This window comes from Urocampus carinirostris, chromosome 15 (assembly GCF_059441175.1).
Source record: "Urocampus carinirostris isolate Australia breed hairy pipefish chromosome 15, RoL_Ucar_1.0, whole genome shotgun sequence".
In the NCBI taxonomy this organism is placed as follows: domain Eukaryota; kingdom Metazoa; phylum Chordata; class Actinopteri; order Syngnathiformes; family Syngnathidae; genus Urocampus; species Urocampus carinirostris.
In genome coordinates, this window is record NC_142363.1 from 474040 (window position 1) to 491248 (window position 17209).

Below are 17209 nucleotides of genomic sequence, written 5' to 3' on the forward strand. Positions count from 1 at the left end.
GGACAGTGGACACACTGAACTGGTTGGCAGCCAGTCGCAGGGCACACAGGGACAGACAATTTGCTCGCTCATTCACAACTAAGGACAATTTGGACCAGCCAATTAACCTAACATGCATGTTTTTGGAATGTCGGAGGAAACCAGAGTGTCCGGAGGAAACCAACGCAAGCACGGGGAGAACATGCAAACTCAACACAGGAGGTTCGATCTCATGACTTCAGAACTGTGCCGCACACGCGCTAACCACTGCGCCGCCGTGCTACGCACCAACTAAATATTAAATGTAAATGATATGCATTTATGTAGCGCTTTTTCAAGTCAATGAAAACCTCCCAAAGCGCTTTACAATGTGCTTCACACATTCACACACACTCACATACAAATGGCAGAGTCAGCCATGCAAGGCAACTACCTGCTTAGAGATTCAGTATCCTGCCCAAGGACACTTCGACATATAACATGGAGGAGCCGGGAACCTGCGACCGCTTGATCCCAAGACGAGCACTTTATCTCCTGAGCTACTGGCACTATTCAGAATTAGTCATGAACCATACATATAAAATGTCAAAGCCGCTGTGTCTGTGAACTGCTAATGCTAATATGCATATTTCCATCTCATGTGTTTAGCAAATATTACTTACTGGAACCGGTAACGAATGAACATGCCCCGTTGTTGTTCGGCAGGGGGCACCTCGGGAGTTTGGGTGGTCTCAAATACTGGAGCCTTAGGAGGTGTGATGTTGTGTCGGTTGAGTGCTTTCATTTTCTCAGCTGTTCAAATACTCATTTGCAGCTATATCACACAAATACATTGTTAAGTAAATCATGCATTGTGATGTCTGGATTGTCCTTTTTAGTTTATCTCTCACAGTGGACACGCACCCACGATTAAAATTTCAGACCCCTCCATGATTTCTAAGTGGGAGAAATGGCAAAATAGAAAAGTGTTCAAATATTTATTCTCTTCACTGTACATACACGTACACGCTCACTGATAACACTCGTGTTATGATTTTAAAATTGTAAATGATCCTGCACTTCAGGATAGCACTTTTACAAATTACATTCTATGATATTGTGGAGGAACTACACTGCGGCAAATACATTTCCCCTAACCTTTCTCCAACCACCAACTCTGCCAACCCCGAAAAAGAACCACAATTCATTCACAGGACCAGTGACCAGACTCTCCAGTTGTATATAAAAGACTTGAAACCCCCAAAGTGTTTAAATGCATGGGCCTGGATAAAGATGGCCGACTGGGTTCTCCGGGCTTGGAGTCCGGTCACACCAGAATGTCGAGGCCGCAAGAGCCTGGGGATCTGGCCGTCCCTGTTGTCTGGATGAGAACAACCGCCGTAAAGCCCACCGCCAAAAAAGGAAAGGACCAGGCTTTATTCATCTACCTGTGAGGCCATCTCACACGCCCCTCGCCCTGAAGGGCTTCCTTTATTTTCAGAGGTATGCAAGAAAAGATAACGCAAAAACCTGTTTTTGGTGCAAGGGCAAGTAATCATATACGACAATATGAAAATAATTCCTGATAATTTAAATTAGTTGATTATCTTGAAACCAGGTTTATTGATTAGTATTTTCATTATTGTTACCAAATTGGTCTTTCATTTTCAGTACAGGGGAGGATGGTCCTTTAAGATAGGAATGTATTAGTTTTAAAGGAAGGTAACTGATGGAAAGGTAGTTACATTGAAATTATAATCATAATGTACAAAAGAGTACAAAAAAATAGGAGAATAAAAACTAAAAATGAAGATAGCAATAATGAAATATACATGACCCACCAATTCATTACTCTTTTAACAAACAAAACTAATAAAGTAATTTTCAAAGGATTCAACTATATATTTTTTCAATTAATTACAGATTACAAAAAATGCCTTAAAAGATTATATACTTTGGTTGAGAACGATCGGCACCAGACAAACGTGTTCCTTCGTTCTACACTGCAATATAGTTAATTGAAGGAAGTTGCTGCCACCGTGTGTCGGGCGTCTTTTCTTCTTTCGGGAGCGGTTGTTATGGTGTCTTTTAGATAGATAGATAGATAGATAGATACTTTGTTCATCCCCGAAGGGAAATTCACATTTCCAGCAGCATCCCTGAGCTGAGAACAAACGAGAACAATCGAAAATAACACGGGAGCTGCTGGAGTGGCTGCCATTCGTGACGGCGCCGGAAGAAAAGATTCAATTTGAATCATGTACAAACAAACAAACAATTGAATCATGTACAAACAAACAAACAAACAAAATATTCATGTTTCAATAAGTGGAGTGTTAATAAAATGGGGGGAAAATAATACTGATATAACCAGGTAAAACTAATTTTAAGTTACCTGTCCAAATGAATGTTGTGCCATCTCACCTTTCCCACTCTCTCTCCTCTCACCTTTCCCACTCTCTCTCCTGCAGTTGACTTGCTGCTGCTCGCTCCTGAAACTAATACTTACCTCTTTGTGTATTGTGCAGTCCCTTCTCTAGACAAGGTCTCACTCGGGTACAATGACAGTGAGCTTGGGGTTGAAATATGTTTTCGTAGTGGTCGCTGTATGTATGTATAAGAGTATTCATGTAGGTAGAGGCCAACTGTCGCAGAGTTATGTTACGTTAATTTAGATATCACTTATTACTCAAACATGTTTGATAATATTGTATTGTTCAGCTCATTTCTTTCCGTGTGTTTTTGTTCCCTGTATTAACTGAAATAAAATGTAAGCAAGAGAGCAAGAGAGAGAGCAAGAGAAATTGAAGTCAATGGAGCACTGTAGTGCTCAACTGTGGTCACCCGATGACGGCAATGCTCACGCTGGCTAGAGAAAAAAAAAGGTCTGGTCCAACAGGCTAAGAAGAAGAGTAATAGAGTGGAGTTGTGGTGTTTGTAGTTGGAGTCAGGTAGAAGAGTAGAGATAATAGCAAAATGCAATTGATCAGCATTAAAGCAGCTCACCATTGAGCAAATTATGCTTTGTGGTGGCCCGAGTAAGAAAAGAAGAGTTGAAGGAGTGGATTCAGAGAAAGTTACTGTGAGTAGGTGTCACACACGGGCATCTACTTCTTCAAACACTGGCGTCAGCGTAGGAGACACGAGGCAATGTAATTATCCGACGTCACCTGACGAGGAGTTCAGAGAAAATGACCCGGATTCGATCTATGACTTTATTTCTGAGTTAAGCCATGGCACACACAAATCCACTGAAAGCGGCAGAGATTCGGCCTGAAACCTTCTGCAACTTGTGAAAGTAAGCAGTAACTTTCTAGTTAGACAACGTGATGCATTTTACGCAGTGCTTCTAGAAATCGAGGACCACAATTTGACTAGTACGTCCTGTATTATAGTATCAAATTCCCCGAAAATAAAACGGCTGCAACGGATAAGAATATTCAGTCATGCTTCTGTAAATGTGCTACGTGAGCACCACTAAGTTCAAAAAACACCACTCTCCAGCTCCCCAAAGTGCAGAGCGAAGTGGGGGGAAAAAAATTGAAAGTGCTATGTGGTGGGGGAAAAAATGACGGCAACTACATTTTATTCTGTGATTTAAATGTTTTACATCCAGCCGTTAATTTTCCACACTTAAAAAGGCAAATAACAAACTAATAAAAGTAAATAATGCCGTGGATTACCCTGCGACTGAGCTCCCTTCATCTTCGTAGATTACTCCATCACTTTTGCAAAGCGACCAAGTGACGCACTTTTTTTTGGTAAGTGTGGAGTGCTCCCACACTTTTGCAGACTTCGGTCAAAATGTTTTCTCCATGTCTGTCATGTTTCATGAGTTAAATTTACCGTAGCCTTTAAAAATAGGTCCTTAGTTTGCACTCCACCTCGCTCTGTTATGTTCGCTGACTAGTACTGCATGTGACGTCACTGGCTGCGTGACGTGTTGAGTAATGCATAAATCCTGCAACACAACAATTTGCTAAACTTATTTGTTGCCAATGCCTTTAAACATCAATTTTAATCAATTTGATCAATTTGTTGTTGCAGCTCTAAATCTTATAAAGGTTAAGACGATGAAGCTGCTAAAGGCGGCATAGTGGCTCAAGGGGAAGATGTAAATTTAGTGTGTCAAACATATAAACGTTGAAATATGAGTAAGTTGAAATAGATAACATATGTAGGATGAATCAATCCGGCCCGCCATAAATGTCTGAGTGCCGTATTTTCTGGACCGTAAAACACAATGTCTTTATTCTTTATGTGACGCTTGTATCCCTACTTGTCTAGTGGATAGTAATCTGGCACACTCCACGCCATGATCTTGGGTTGAATTCTCATTGCATCCAATGCCATGGAATTGTAAGCAATTGTGATCAGTGATTTCTTCTGGCAAATCAATAAATACGTAAATTTTGTGCAACCCTAGCCCTTACAATAGTTTTAAATCCATTCGCCGGTGAGCTTTAATTATGAAAAAAATAAACAATAAAGATTATATTTGGGGGAGCGCCAATTATCTGGTGCGCTTTAAAGTCCTGAAAATACGGTATATCAAATGTTAAGTGATTCTCTTGGTCATTGCTAGCAATGGCGTTTTTTTTTTTTTAATAAATTAAAACCAAATACTCCACCTGGCTGCTAAAGGGCAGTAAAGGATATACTATCAGCATTAGTAGGACCAGCCTAGTAGTTTGACCTTAAGTAGTCTTTTTTTTGCCTATGCCCCGCTTAAAACTTTAATTTTGTATGTCTATATAATTATTTCAAACCAGTATATAAAATAAGGCGAAATTTACATTGTTATAATAACTCCTGCTTACGTTTATATAAATGAGTGAGTTGGTGCAGCATTTCCCATAGAACTTTGTGAGATCTGTGGGTTGACAGTGGGGGGGCGTACCCTTCCCAAAAGGAAAATTTTGTACAATTTAAATTCAGCCAGATCAATCTGGTGCATTTTTAGAGCAAAATCAAGAAGCTAGATCTATGATAAATTTATGCCCATGTAAACTTATTAACCTAGTACTATAAATACACTAATTATGAAAGGCAATGCGACAGAGACGAAACCACGCATATTAACCAAAAGCGAGTGAGGACTACAAACGCGAGCACACCATGTCGTTTGTGATGTTCTATATAATGAGATCCTATTTATTGTGATTTGTATTCTTCCTTTTGCTTTTTAGCACTCATTTTGTCACAAATGTAGCGGTTTTGCACGAGTGGTAACTCCAAGTCCTCTCTGCTTTATTGGTAATGGATATGGGGTTTGTGAAAAGCCTCGTTCGGCAGTAGTGGCTTAAGAGTTGTTAGCCTAGCTGTTAGCTTAGCTATCTGACGCCGCCTCAGTCAATTCCCGGACGTGATAAATATCCAGGGAACATCCGCTTGTGATCAGCTTTTCCCCTCGCTTTTGTGACTTTCCTCAGAGTCTAATTACTGAATTTCTTTTCAATATAACAAGCCGGTTAAAGCTACAAGCTGTAGCGTTCGTTTTGGTGGCCATTTGTGAACGCTGTGTTTAGCCGACTGGCAGCTTACACCGGACTATCAAAGTGTTGCAAACTTGGCCACGCCTTCATTGGTTGGAGCCATTATACCCACTTCTGATTGGCCAGCAATAAACCCCTTTGTGTGACAATTCTTGTTGGCCAAACAATCCATTAAGTAAATAACAAAGTGGAATTATGAATCCTTGAAAAAAACGCAGTGGTTGGGGTTACGCTATCGTACGTCACATCGCAATGCCAATTTGATTTGGTGAAGCCCTAATGGCACTGGGGCACCACGATGATGAGGCAGCACCTTAAAAAAAAACGTGAAGTCACCGACGACGATGAAAGGAGCTCAGGGGCAGGGTAAGCCAATGCATTATTTGCTTGTTATTTGCCTTTTTAAGTGTGAAAAACCCCTCTGGTAGCTTGCTCATGTTAGTGTTTTCTTGTTAGCTGATTTATGACTGCGCGCAAGAAGCACTATCCTCGGATAAAGGTGCACACAATACAAAATCTAACTTACATAATGTCCGGATATTTTTCGACATCCTGAAAAAAAATGTTCGCATGTACCTTTGTTCGTAACTCGAATGTTTGTAAGTGGGGGAGCGTCTGTATATACATGAAGGTGTATAGCACACATTTGTATGTATTTTGTTTGTTATTTGACAACCATAGATTTATTTTAACTGTTTAATACTGTAGGATATTCTGTTTTCTGCACTCTTTTCTTATTTGCTCACAATATTTCCATATTTGAATAAAGAAAAGGAAATAAATGTATTTTATTTAAATCCGATTCATCGATTAATCGAAAAAATAATCGTCAGATTCATCAATTACTAAAATCATTGTTAGTTGCAGCACCAGTCTAAGCATACACACTGTACCATGAATGACAACCATGGAAATCCACCACAACTCGGGGGTTATGTACAAACGACCAAAAAACAGCGAGTGTTATTAGCATCATATAATCAATCAGAGGGTGAGTTTTTTTTTTATTCTTCCCTGGCAGAAGAAATTTGCGAAAATCTTCCTTAAAGGGACATGTATTATTTACCAAAGGGACCTGTATTATTTAGCACTTCCTAGTGCAGGGGTCGGGAACCTTTTTTGCTGAAAGAGCCGAAAAAAACCCAAATTTTAAAATCTAATCCTAGGAGAGCCATATGTATATTTTAATACCAAAAACAGCTAAATGGAAGAGGAAAATCAACGAGTTTATAGTATAATAAGACAGAATTTATTTTGAACAACATTGTAAGTTAATAACAAAAACTAACAATTATTTATAATTATAACAATCAACTGGTCTGTAGGCTGAGGTTTTATTCATATCTGTCCATGTTTACTTGCCCGCTCTGCTTGTTCACCGCTGTCTGAGGCCCTCAGGTCAGCAATTTCTTATCTAAATCGAAGAAGACCAACAATATATATATTATAATAAGACTCTGTTATAACATGTTGTTCAAAATAAAATTAAAGGTATTTATTAATAAGAAAAGTACTTCTGACTTACTATTAATGCGACTTTTGGTGTTGCATGGTTTTGCTGATGGCTTTGTAGTCCGGTTGATAGGTGGTGAGGTTCAGCTTCATGCAGGCGTTTAGGCTTCCATCTTTTAAACGTGATCGCAGGTCAGTTTTGATGTGTTTTAGGTGTGAGAACGACTGTTCGCATGCATAAGTAGATCCAAACATGGTCAATACAGCAAGTGCCTCCTGATGTAGAATACAGTGGAAGCTGAGGATGGGTCTGTTCTCCTGCTCACGAAGCAGCGCTACAAATCCTCTGTTTTTCCCCACCATGCACGGAGCACCATCGGTACACACAGAAATAAGTTTATCCATTGGTAGATTCTTTTCATTTGCAAACTCCATGAAAGACTTGAATAAATTCTCTCCTCTCGTTGTCCCTTTTAGTGGCAAAACGGCAAGACTTTCCTCACGCAGCGAGTCACCGTCAACATAGCGTGCAATAATACTGAACTGGGGAAAAATGACTGACATCTGTTGATTCATCCAAAGCGAGGGAAAAAAAACTCCGCTGCATTTATGTCATTCACTTGTTTTTATCTCCACTTGATTCGACATCACAGCACAGTTCTTGCTGAAAGAGGCATATCTTTTATCCGTTTGATTATTTTATTTTTATCCTTACGTCGTCAAAAAGCTCGTTGGCCACATAAGGCATAAATGATTTGGCATAATCGCCATCTGTAAAAGGCCTCCCGCTCCTCACAATTGCTAAAGAACCAGCAAAGCTAGCAGAGTTAAAATCACCTTGTTTGGCCCATACACGGAGCTGCTGCTGACTAGCCTGGACTGTGGAAAGTAGTTCTGGACAGGCCTTCTTTCTCTTGTCTCCCACTGGATATTTCGCTGAAAATGTGGCGTGTGTCGAAGTGTCTCTTTATATTTGACCGTTTCATCGAGGAAATGTTATCATTGCATATAAGACACACTGCACAACCTGCTCTCTCAATAAAGGCAAATTGCTCTGTCCATTCCTGCTGAAACGTACGGTAATCTTCATCTTTTTTCCTTTTCGTCATCTTCTTGATTAGAAGGGTTCACTCTGCATAAAAAAGCTAACCAAAAACGAGGAAATATTACTTCTTTGCTTCAAAATGACTTGTGCAGATTGTTGTAAATTATCCATTAAAATGAGACTTTCCGGGTAGCGGACCCTCCCGCTCACCGGAGAACAGATTGGCTCTTAGCTGCGTGCCTGAACGAAAAGTTGCAGGTGAAAATATATATAAATTAAAATGTGTGTATTTATTTATTTTTTTGGACATGTTTTTTTCTGACTTTATTATTATTTATTTTGCTAAAGTAACATTATTAGTAAAATTATTGATTGATTTGTTTCATTCAGAAATTTTCAGAGAGCCAGATGCCGTCATCAAAAGAGCCATATATGGCTCCCGAGCCATAGGTTCCCGACCCCTGTCCTAGTGGTAAATAATACTTTAATATGTAGATTTTAGTAGGATGAATTTAAAAAACGTCCGTTGTTTTTTTTAACACTCGTTGTTCAAAAAAAGTTTGTTTAACTGCCTGATTAAATATATGGTTAGCCACATGGGCAAATTATTTAATTTTGTCTCGAGGATCACACTCGCCATCCCTTATTAGCAGCTGCATCAAGAATATGGAAATGATATGAAACGTATATTGTGCGGAGGACTTAAAGAGCCTAAAATAAAAAGTGAAGGATGTTATTGAAACTAAAATACCTCACCTGCTCTGTTCAACATAACTGGAACAACTGGAAACTGGAAGCCCGGCCATCGATGTTCCAGCTTGGTCTCATCCTCCGTTACCTGAAGCTCCTCTTCAAACTTTCCTTTCCCAATTGAATACATTGTCTATGCACTCGAAATACACGCTTGATTGCCACTAAGTTAAATACAGATATTTTGCTCTTATACTCTACTCTGCTGGAGCAGAACGCCAGGTAGTCCGGACAGACTCCAGTTGACAATGAAATGTCGGTCGGAAGTGGTGCTGTCCTGCAAAGAAAAAAAACACAATAACAGGGATGTGATTGACGCGAGGAGAAAAAGTCTGAAACCTAGCTGGGGGTTTGGGGACGACCCCCCCCCCCCTACGCTTGAGAGACAGCAAAACTGGAGTTGAAAATCCTGGCCATGAAATGCAAATGCAACAGGAAACTTCTAGGCATCAGCTACTTAGCCCATGTGACGGACGAAGCAGTGCGCAACACAATCAGAGGTAACATTGGACCCTACGAAGAACTGTTGTCAACTGTGTGCAGACGTTAACTTCAGTGGTACGGACAGGTCAAAAGATAATCAGGACTGACCAAGATAACTCTCCAGGGCACAGTACAATGGGGCAGGAGGAGAGGGGAGGAGGAAAAGAAGAACTGGGCTGCCAACATTAAGGATTGGACTGGTGCCAACTTTGCCACAACCCAAAATCAGGCCAGGTACCGTCAACAGTGGAGAAAGCTGTCCAGAGTTGCGTCCTTATTGGTGCCTCGATGACCCATGCGGTTAAGGGAAATAAACTGTGAAACTGCATTTCAGCCTAAAAGGATACTGTAGGACAGAGGTCGGGAACCTATGGCTTGCGAGCCATATGGCTCGGAGATGAAATAGAACTTGTGAAATGTTCAATATATTGCTTCATACAGAGCCAATTGTCACACATACATAAAAGAAGGACAATACTTAAAGCTATAGGGTTTTGTCCAGAATATATAGGACACTAGTTTAGTCAAGGTGTCACACCAACAGACCCCGTGTTGTGGCTTTAAATTGCTAAATAATCCTTTATATGGAAGCTTATTAAACATTCTATCTTTATTGTTGAGACACTTTGTGATGAAAAGCATCAGAACAAGCTTTAACCCAAAACAATTGTTTAACCCAGAAGCTCCAGCAAAGAATATAGAGCAATTTGATTGGGAAAGCGGTAGGAATCGGCAGAGCTATACATAGCGCGTTCACAAAGTTTCAACTTCTACTTTGCCCAGCGCCGTCTGCACTGAAGGTAAATACGTTGGTATCCTCGATTGCAGTATTTTGACATTATTACCAAAAAACTTTGCTTGCACCTTGTCTTGAAATCATTATTTAGGACAAAAATGACAGTCAAAATGAGCCTCAACACTCTAAAGTAACCGCGGGAGGGAATCCAATATTAAGTGATGTATTTGTATTGATATGGGAAACAGGCTCTGGCATAATTATTATTTCATAGACTTTCTCAAATAATCTAATGTCACAGTGAAATAAAATGCGCTGAAGAATTAGCTTTTGTCTGGAGAACGGGTTTGGCAGTTTTGCTGTATTTTGTACTAAAATATATGGTGTGGCTCTCTCAAAAATAAAATCTAAATGGTTTTGCTTTAATGGCTATCGCTGTAATGTATATAGGGCTCCAGCAATTAGTCTACGTTGTTGACAAAAAAAAGAAAATAAATTGGAATAGTCGAAAATTATTTCCATTGTTGACTGCTGACTATTGTCATCAGACAGGTTTTTTTCAACAGAGGGATCCCTACATTAATCTAATCCCTGCTGAGAGCCGCGCATGCTCAATAGCGTCTCCGTCCCAAACCGTTACATAAACATACAGAGGCCGTCAACATCTAGATTAGGTGTGGGACGATATGTTTTTGTCACGATCCGATTGTATGACGATACAAAGGTGCTGATTTGATATAGCGATTGTTGATGATTGTAATTCTACAAGTGTTGCGATTCAATACCATTGATGATTGCTATTTAATTTTTTTTTCCTAAAAAACAAGAAACTTAAATTCATACACTTCTGGGACAATAATCCTTGAATGATGTTCAAACAATGCACATCAGTCCGTGTCAGTCAGTCCAGAAGCAAGTTTCACCTGAGGCAATGAGAACATAAAACGTGTGCAACAGGTTTTCAGCCCCAAAATGTCATATACAGACGCTGCCCTACTTACGAACGAGACGTTGCTCAAATGCTATATTTTTCATGGAATGCATATATTTAAGGTTTATATAGGTATGTTTAATTCTTGTTTAAGTAACCTGTATTGTTTTGAAACTTAAAAATAAACGTTTAATAAAATCATATGCTCCATCCAAACGTTAAAAAGCAGGCTGAATGATAAAGCATAGTACTGAAAAACAAAACTATACATTAGGCGTTGACATTCTGTGGTCTGTGAAACCCTTTGAGACTACTTGTGATTAAGGGTGTCACAAATAAACATGACTGGATTCGACTAAAAAGATAAATAAAGTTAAGTTTAACTTACCGTATTTTCTGCACTATAAGGTGCACATAAAATCTGATTTTTTTTTTTTTTTAAAGCTGACTATGCGCCTTATATATGGATCAATATTGAATTGCAAGGTCTCGCAACTAAGAGAAGCAGCCACCGACTCCATTTTTCGTGTAGAAGTGCGCTGTGCATGCTGAGAAATATTAAACAACGATTCTCTTTTATTTGTGCGTTTGTATAAAGAAGAGACACGCTTACAACGCAGAGTTTAAACTCAAGGCGATCAGTCACGCAGTAGAACACGGAAATAGAGCAGCAACAAGTGGAGGAAGCATGAGGATAAGCTGCGCCAAGTAAGGAAGACTAAACAAAGTTTCCGTGGCAATAAAAGCGAGATGGCCACAGTTAGAGGAAACACTTGAACGGTGGGTTGTTGAACAAAGAGCAGCAAGTAGAAGTATCAGTACAATAACTATTCGAATAAAGGCAACAGCGCTGGCACGGGAACTTAACATTAAATAATTCAGAGGTGGTCCTACTTGGTGTGTGTTTATGTTTTACATTTTAGTTATTATGTTATTGCTTTATTGTTATTGTTTTGCACTTGTTGTTTTTGCACATTACGAGTGTCACTATATTGCAATTGCACTAACGTTTAATTAACCATAACAGTATCAGACGTTTTTTTGCGTGTTGACTAAATGGAGGAAAAGTAAAATGTTATGCCTTGCTGTTGTTCAAAGATGTTAAAGATGTGTCACGAAAATGCTTTACCTCAGAGAAAATAATAAAACAGCCGTTTATTCATTTTGGGAGTGAATGAAGATTGTGGAAAGCATGTTTGTTATCTATCATTCATTGAAGGTGCGCCTTATAACACGGTGCGCCTTATAGTGCGGAAAATACGGTACTTTTGGAAGAGTTAGGCGACTTCCTCCTATGTGGTAAAAAGTGGACGAAAAAAAGCGATCCTATCATTTTCTCAACAGCATCAAGCATCAGCATAATTCCACTTTGATTTCAAAAGAAACGGCTCGCCTCTTCTTTAAGCTGTACACCAACCATATCGAATGGATGCAGGAGAAATTAAACAATAAAACGTCTGCTACAGATACAGTGCAGTGTGTATACACACAAACCAGGAAGTAGAAGCCGGATTTCTTTTTCGGGTGGATGCTAGGTGACCTCTCACAGCGCCACACGGCGGAAAGAAGCACTACAGCACTGACCTCTACTCGGATAAAGGTGCACACAAAACAAAATCTAACTTACAGTAATGTCCGGAAATTTTTCGACATCCCAAAAAAATGTTCGTATGTACCGTTGTTCGTAACTCAAACGTTCGTAGGTAGGGGAGCTTCTGTACTGAAATGTCATCGTAACACAACGTACTACTACAGTTATACTCTAATACAAAAACACTACCACATAAATACTACCACCAACACACTACAAAAATACAAATAAAGTAATAATACAAAAATACTAAATAAATACAACAAAAATACTACTATGTAAATACTAAAAAAAACGACTGAAATACTAAAACAATACCACTACAAAAATACTTGGAAAAAAACCTCTACAGAAATACAGACAAAAATACCACTACCATAATACTATGATACCAAAATACTAAAACAGAAATATTACAACAGAAATACGAGTAAATACAGCTACAGTATTCTTACAAAAATACTATTGAAATACTAAAACAATACGACTATGGAAATACTTTTTTTAAAAATCATTCGACAGAAATCCTACAAAAATAACACTTCAGTATGGACACTGGTCACAGGAGCCTGACTGATCAGATTAGTGACTTAACATGAAAAATATTCTCCTTCTCTTGGGATGCATTGTGTTAGGTATGGTGAAAGGACCTCTAAGCCTTTGAGTGTGACGTTCCGATGGACTCAGAACTCGGTCCCCTTCTTTTTAGCATTTATATGCGTCCGTTAGGTGGAATTATTCACAGGTACAATATTTGTTTCTTTTGCTATGCAGAAGACACTCAACTATATCTTCCGCTCGAGGAATCTGACCCACTAAATTGTGGAAATTTGGAGGCCTGCCTCACTCAGATAAAAAGATGGATGCCACTTAGTTTCTTGTGCCTCAACCCTGAAGACTGAAATGGTTATTATTGGTCCATCTAAATGCCGTGACTTGTTCTCAAACACTGCTCCAAACATTGACAAATGTAAAATCATGCAGAGCAACTCAGTCAAAAATATATGTGTCACATTTGACCCAAATTTGTTGTTCAGGTTACACATTAAGGATATCACAAAAACAGCTTTTTTTCCATCTTCGCAACATTGCAAAAAATTGCCCTCTGCTTTGCCAGTCTGATGCTGAGATGATAGTTTATGCGTTAGTTACCTCACCGTCTTGCTTACAGCAATGTACTACTCTCCGGTCTCTTGAAGTCTCGCATCAAGAGCTCAGCGAGACTTTTAACAAAGACAAGAAAGTTTGATTACATTACCCAATTTTAGCTAACCTGTATTGGCTCTATGTCATCTTAAGATGTGATATTAAAGTTATGTTGGTGTTACACAAAATTATGCATGGTTTGCTCTCTCATATATTTCAGATTTTATTTCCCCCAATGTTCCTGCTCGGAGCCTTCACTCGGAAAATTCTGGTCTACTAGTGATGCGCAGGTTTGAGAGCGCTCTCCCTTAGGGCCCCGGTACTGTGGAATGATATGCCCTCAGTGACACTATTTGAATCTAGGCTTAAAACACAACTTATATTATATAGCTTATGAATAGCCTATATTTCATGTTGACAATGTCGGTGTATTGCTTTTTGTATGTCCTTGCAACATCCAGTGCAGCCCGGTTACCTTGATAGGGGATTACCTCATGTGCGGTTCCTTCTTAAATCAAGTCACATTTATTTAATCCTTAACCATAAGATGTCTCAAAAGACTGCGCAGGATTACAATTACACCAGCCCCTGATCTTAAACCAAATACTGGCATGGAAAAACTCAAAACCTCAGCACGAGAAAAAAAGAAACCTTGAGAAAGGGCCTCACAGGTGGTAATCCCCCTTCCAGGATGACCAGGGTGCAATAGATTTAGCATTGGGTAACCGTACACAAAACATAGTGAACATCAATAAAAGAAAATAATACTTAATATGTTGAAAATTGTTCCAGATAGGTTTCCTCGCTTTCTTCATGCTGAGGTTTAGAGTTTTTCCTTGCTTCATGTAGGTTTTAGATCAGTGGATGGTGTAATAGTCAGGGGTGGCGAGCATGCGGCCCTTGGCTAATATTAATGCGGCTCTTTGCCTCATCATATTTTCTATATACTGTTGTTTCATGTTGAGGTTTTTTTTGTGCGCATTGAGGGTGGACACTTTCCTTGAAATCGACACAAGAACAATACTTGTTGTATTGTAAGGAGAGGAGTGTGTTATGGGAAATAATATGTTTTAAATTGTGTGTGTTTGTGTGTGTCTGTCATTCATGGCAGGTCAGTGCGTGGTGTGGCTCTTCGACTCTCACAGTTAAAAATTTCAGCTCTTTGTGTTAAACTTGTTCGCCACCCCTGGTCTATAGTCTGTAATATTCTATAGACTGTACAGGCCTTTGAGACATCTTTTGATTAAGGGCAATACAAATAAACAGACTTGAATTGACTTGGGTTGTAAATAAATAAATAAATAGATAAATAGATAGATAGATAGACACTGTATTCATCCCCGTAGGGAAATTCACACTTCCAGCAGTCTACCCAGTAAACCCAGTTGTCAGTAAATAGCTGAATATTGTTGTCACAATCAAATCATTTGCAAATATATCCAAAGTAAATGGTCTGCATTTATATAGCACTTTTCAAGTCAATAAAGACCTTTCAAAGCACTTTACAATGTGCTTCACACTTACCCAGTCACACACACTCACATACCGATAGCAGCGTCAGCCATGCAAGACAACTACCTGCTTATAAGGGGCACGAGGGATTGAGTGTCCTGCGCAAGGACACTTCGACATATAAAACGGAGGAGCCGGGAATCAAGTCAATCTTTTTGCCAACGCTGTACTTTCTCGAAAAAAAAAAGTGAAGTAATACTGCTCAGTATTGTGTATCCAACTAAATAAATCCACTCAATGTTAGTTTTATGTAACAACGATATACGTTTCGAAATGAAATCACAATCAAAAGTTGTTGTGAAAAAAAAAAACGTTTGTGGGCTATGCAAACCTTCCAATATGATATTAACCTATTCATTCAAATAAAAATTAAAAAAATTGCTCTTGCCAGAAAGCCAGCAGAATGTAACTTGATTTGATCTCAGGTTTTGGACATGTTTTATAATGACCAACTTAGGTACCTTGTTTGGGTATTTAGTTGGCCATGGTCCAAAAATGTTTGTGTGTGTTTTTTTGCTAGTTTTCCCTTTTTATTTTCTTTGTTATTGTATGTCTGTCTTGCTGTAGGTCACCCCTCTTGAGGGATATGACCAAAGTAGATAGATAAGATAAAATAAGATAAGATAAACAGATAGATAAATAGATAGATAGATAGATAGATAAATGAGAATGATTTGTTTGCAACTCGCAGGATTGATGTTGATCACAGCTATTCCAAACAATGCTCACACTCACAAACTCTGAGTAAATGCGAAGAAAATCAAAGGGAACGTTGACTACTGCTCATTCGAAAACAGTTACACTCCTTAACAACCGTACTAACCGCGTGTAGGGGTACTCCTTTAAACTCAAGTCATGAGGATAAACGTTCGTTTAAGAACACATAGATTCCCTGTCACAGAACACTATAAGACTTTAACCTTACATTGAATTTTTATAGCAATTCAAATATATCGATAGTTACGAAACGAAATGAATAAATGAATGCCCAGGAGCTAGACAAAACCTCGCGAAATAATCGAAGGACCGCCATTTTGAGTTGCTGTTTTCTATGGAGGAAAGCGAAGCTACTTTATTTTACAGTTAGCACTGTTTACCTCACAATTTATATATCCAAAACTTCATTTCCACGTTCAACAGTTTTTTAACAGTCATTTTACCCGAGTTGTAGTCGTGTAACATCTTTACTGACCTGTTCTACATGCAAGTAACAGACAAATTGTCATTCGGTGCATTCTCTATGGCAGTCTGGTCGCTCATAGTTATGTGTCGTTCGTGAACCAAACGGCTCTGTGTACCACGGCTCTTCAAAGTAAACAGCGTGGGACGGCTCTCCACTAATGAGAAGCCGGTACCCTTCGAAACGCCTTTTGCCATTGTTATTGGTCAATACACGTTTTTTCCCAACGGATTCCGTATTAATGACTTTAAATAGGGTGAGTATGTAAAAGGTTGATATTGTTTTTCCATTTATCTTTTTTGTAAGTCTGTAACGTCTTTGCCATGATGTGTGCTTTGGATAAAAAAATGTTCTGTCTCCTATGCCATAGAATTTATTTTTTCCCCTCTCCTTTTTGTCAGTTTTTGAAGGCTTTAGGTCACAGGCATACATGTGCTTTAAATCCTTAAATGCTTAAATTGCAATTTTGTGTTTTCCAGGTTTGAAGTGCTGGAATTTGGGGTGAAGTGTTTGTAACTGCTTGAAATTGTTGCAATGTTTCTCGGCAATCTGACTCGATATGGATTACCTCATGTGCAGCCCCTTCTTAAGGTTTCTTCATTCTCCTCATGCTGGGGTTTTTGAGATTTTCCTTGCCCTCATGTAGGTTTTTAGATCGGGGGATGGTATAATAATGGTCTATATTCTGTAATAGTCTCTACAGCCCTTTGAGACTTCTTGTGATTAAGGGCTATACAAATAAACATGGCTTGGTACACAGATGTCTTGACTACCTGGGTCTTCAAGGGCACCATTTCCTGTGGTGTGTGTTGGGCAAGTACAGCCTCCCGGCAACCATCCCTCTCTGTGTTTTTGGGTAGGGATTTGCCCCCCAACATAAAAAAGCTAGTACTGGTTTCCATGGGTACCAGTAGCAGGAGAGGTCTCCTG

At 39.1% G+C, this 17209-nt stretch overlaps 1 protein-coding gene across 11 annotated transcripts in view; it reads right to left on the reverse strand.

The window, feature by feature from the left end:
* LOC148351264 (uncharacterized) overlaps window positions 1–16389 on the reverse strand; it is a 53191-nt gene extending 36802 nt beyond the window's left edge. For 7 of the 11 annotated variants that reach the window (XR_015852902.1, XR_015852903.1, XM_088354791.1 and 4 more), the window contains exons 1-2: window positions 16292–16389; window positions 8707–8977 (exon numbers count right to left, since the gene is read on the reverse strand). Coding sequence is in view for 5 of the 11 variants with exons in the window: in XM_088354791.1 (XP_088210917.1) it covers window positions 8707–8830 (124 nt within the window). In the remaining 6 variants the exon portion in view is untranslated. Of the gene's footprint in view, window positions 1–6631; window positions 6868–6978; window positions 8051–8706; window positions 8978–16291 lie in introns of those variants that run through there. The other 4 variants (XR_015852905.1, XR_015852904.1, XM_088354789.1 and 1 more) reach the window with 4 other exon arrangements.
* Window positions 16390–17209: the final 820 nt, after the last annotated feature.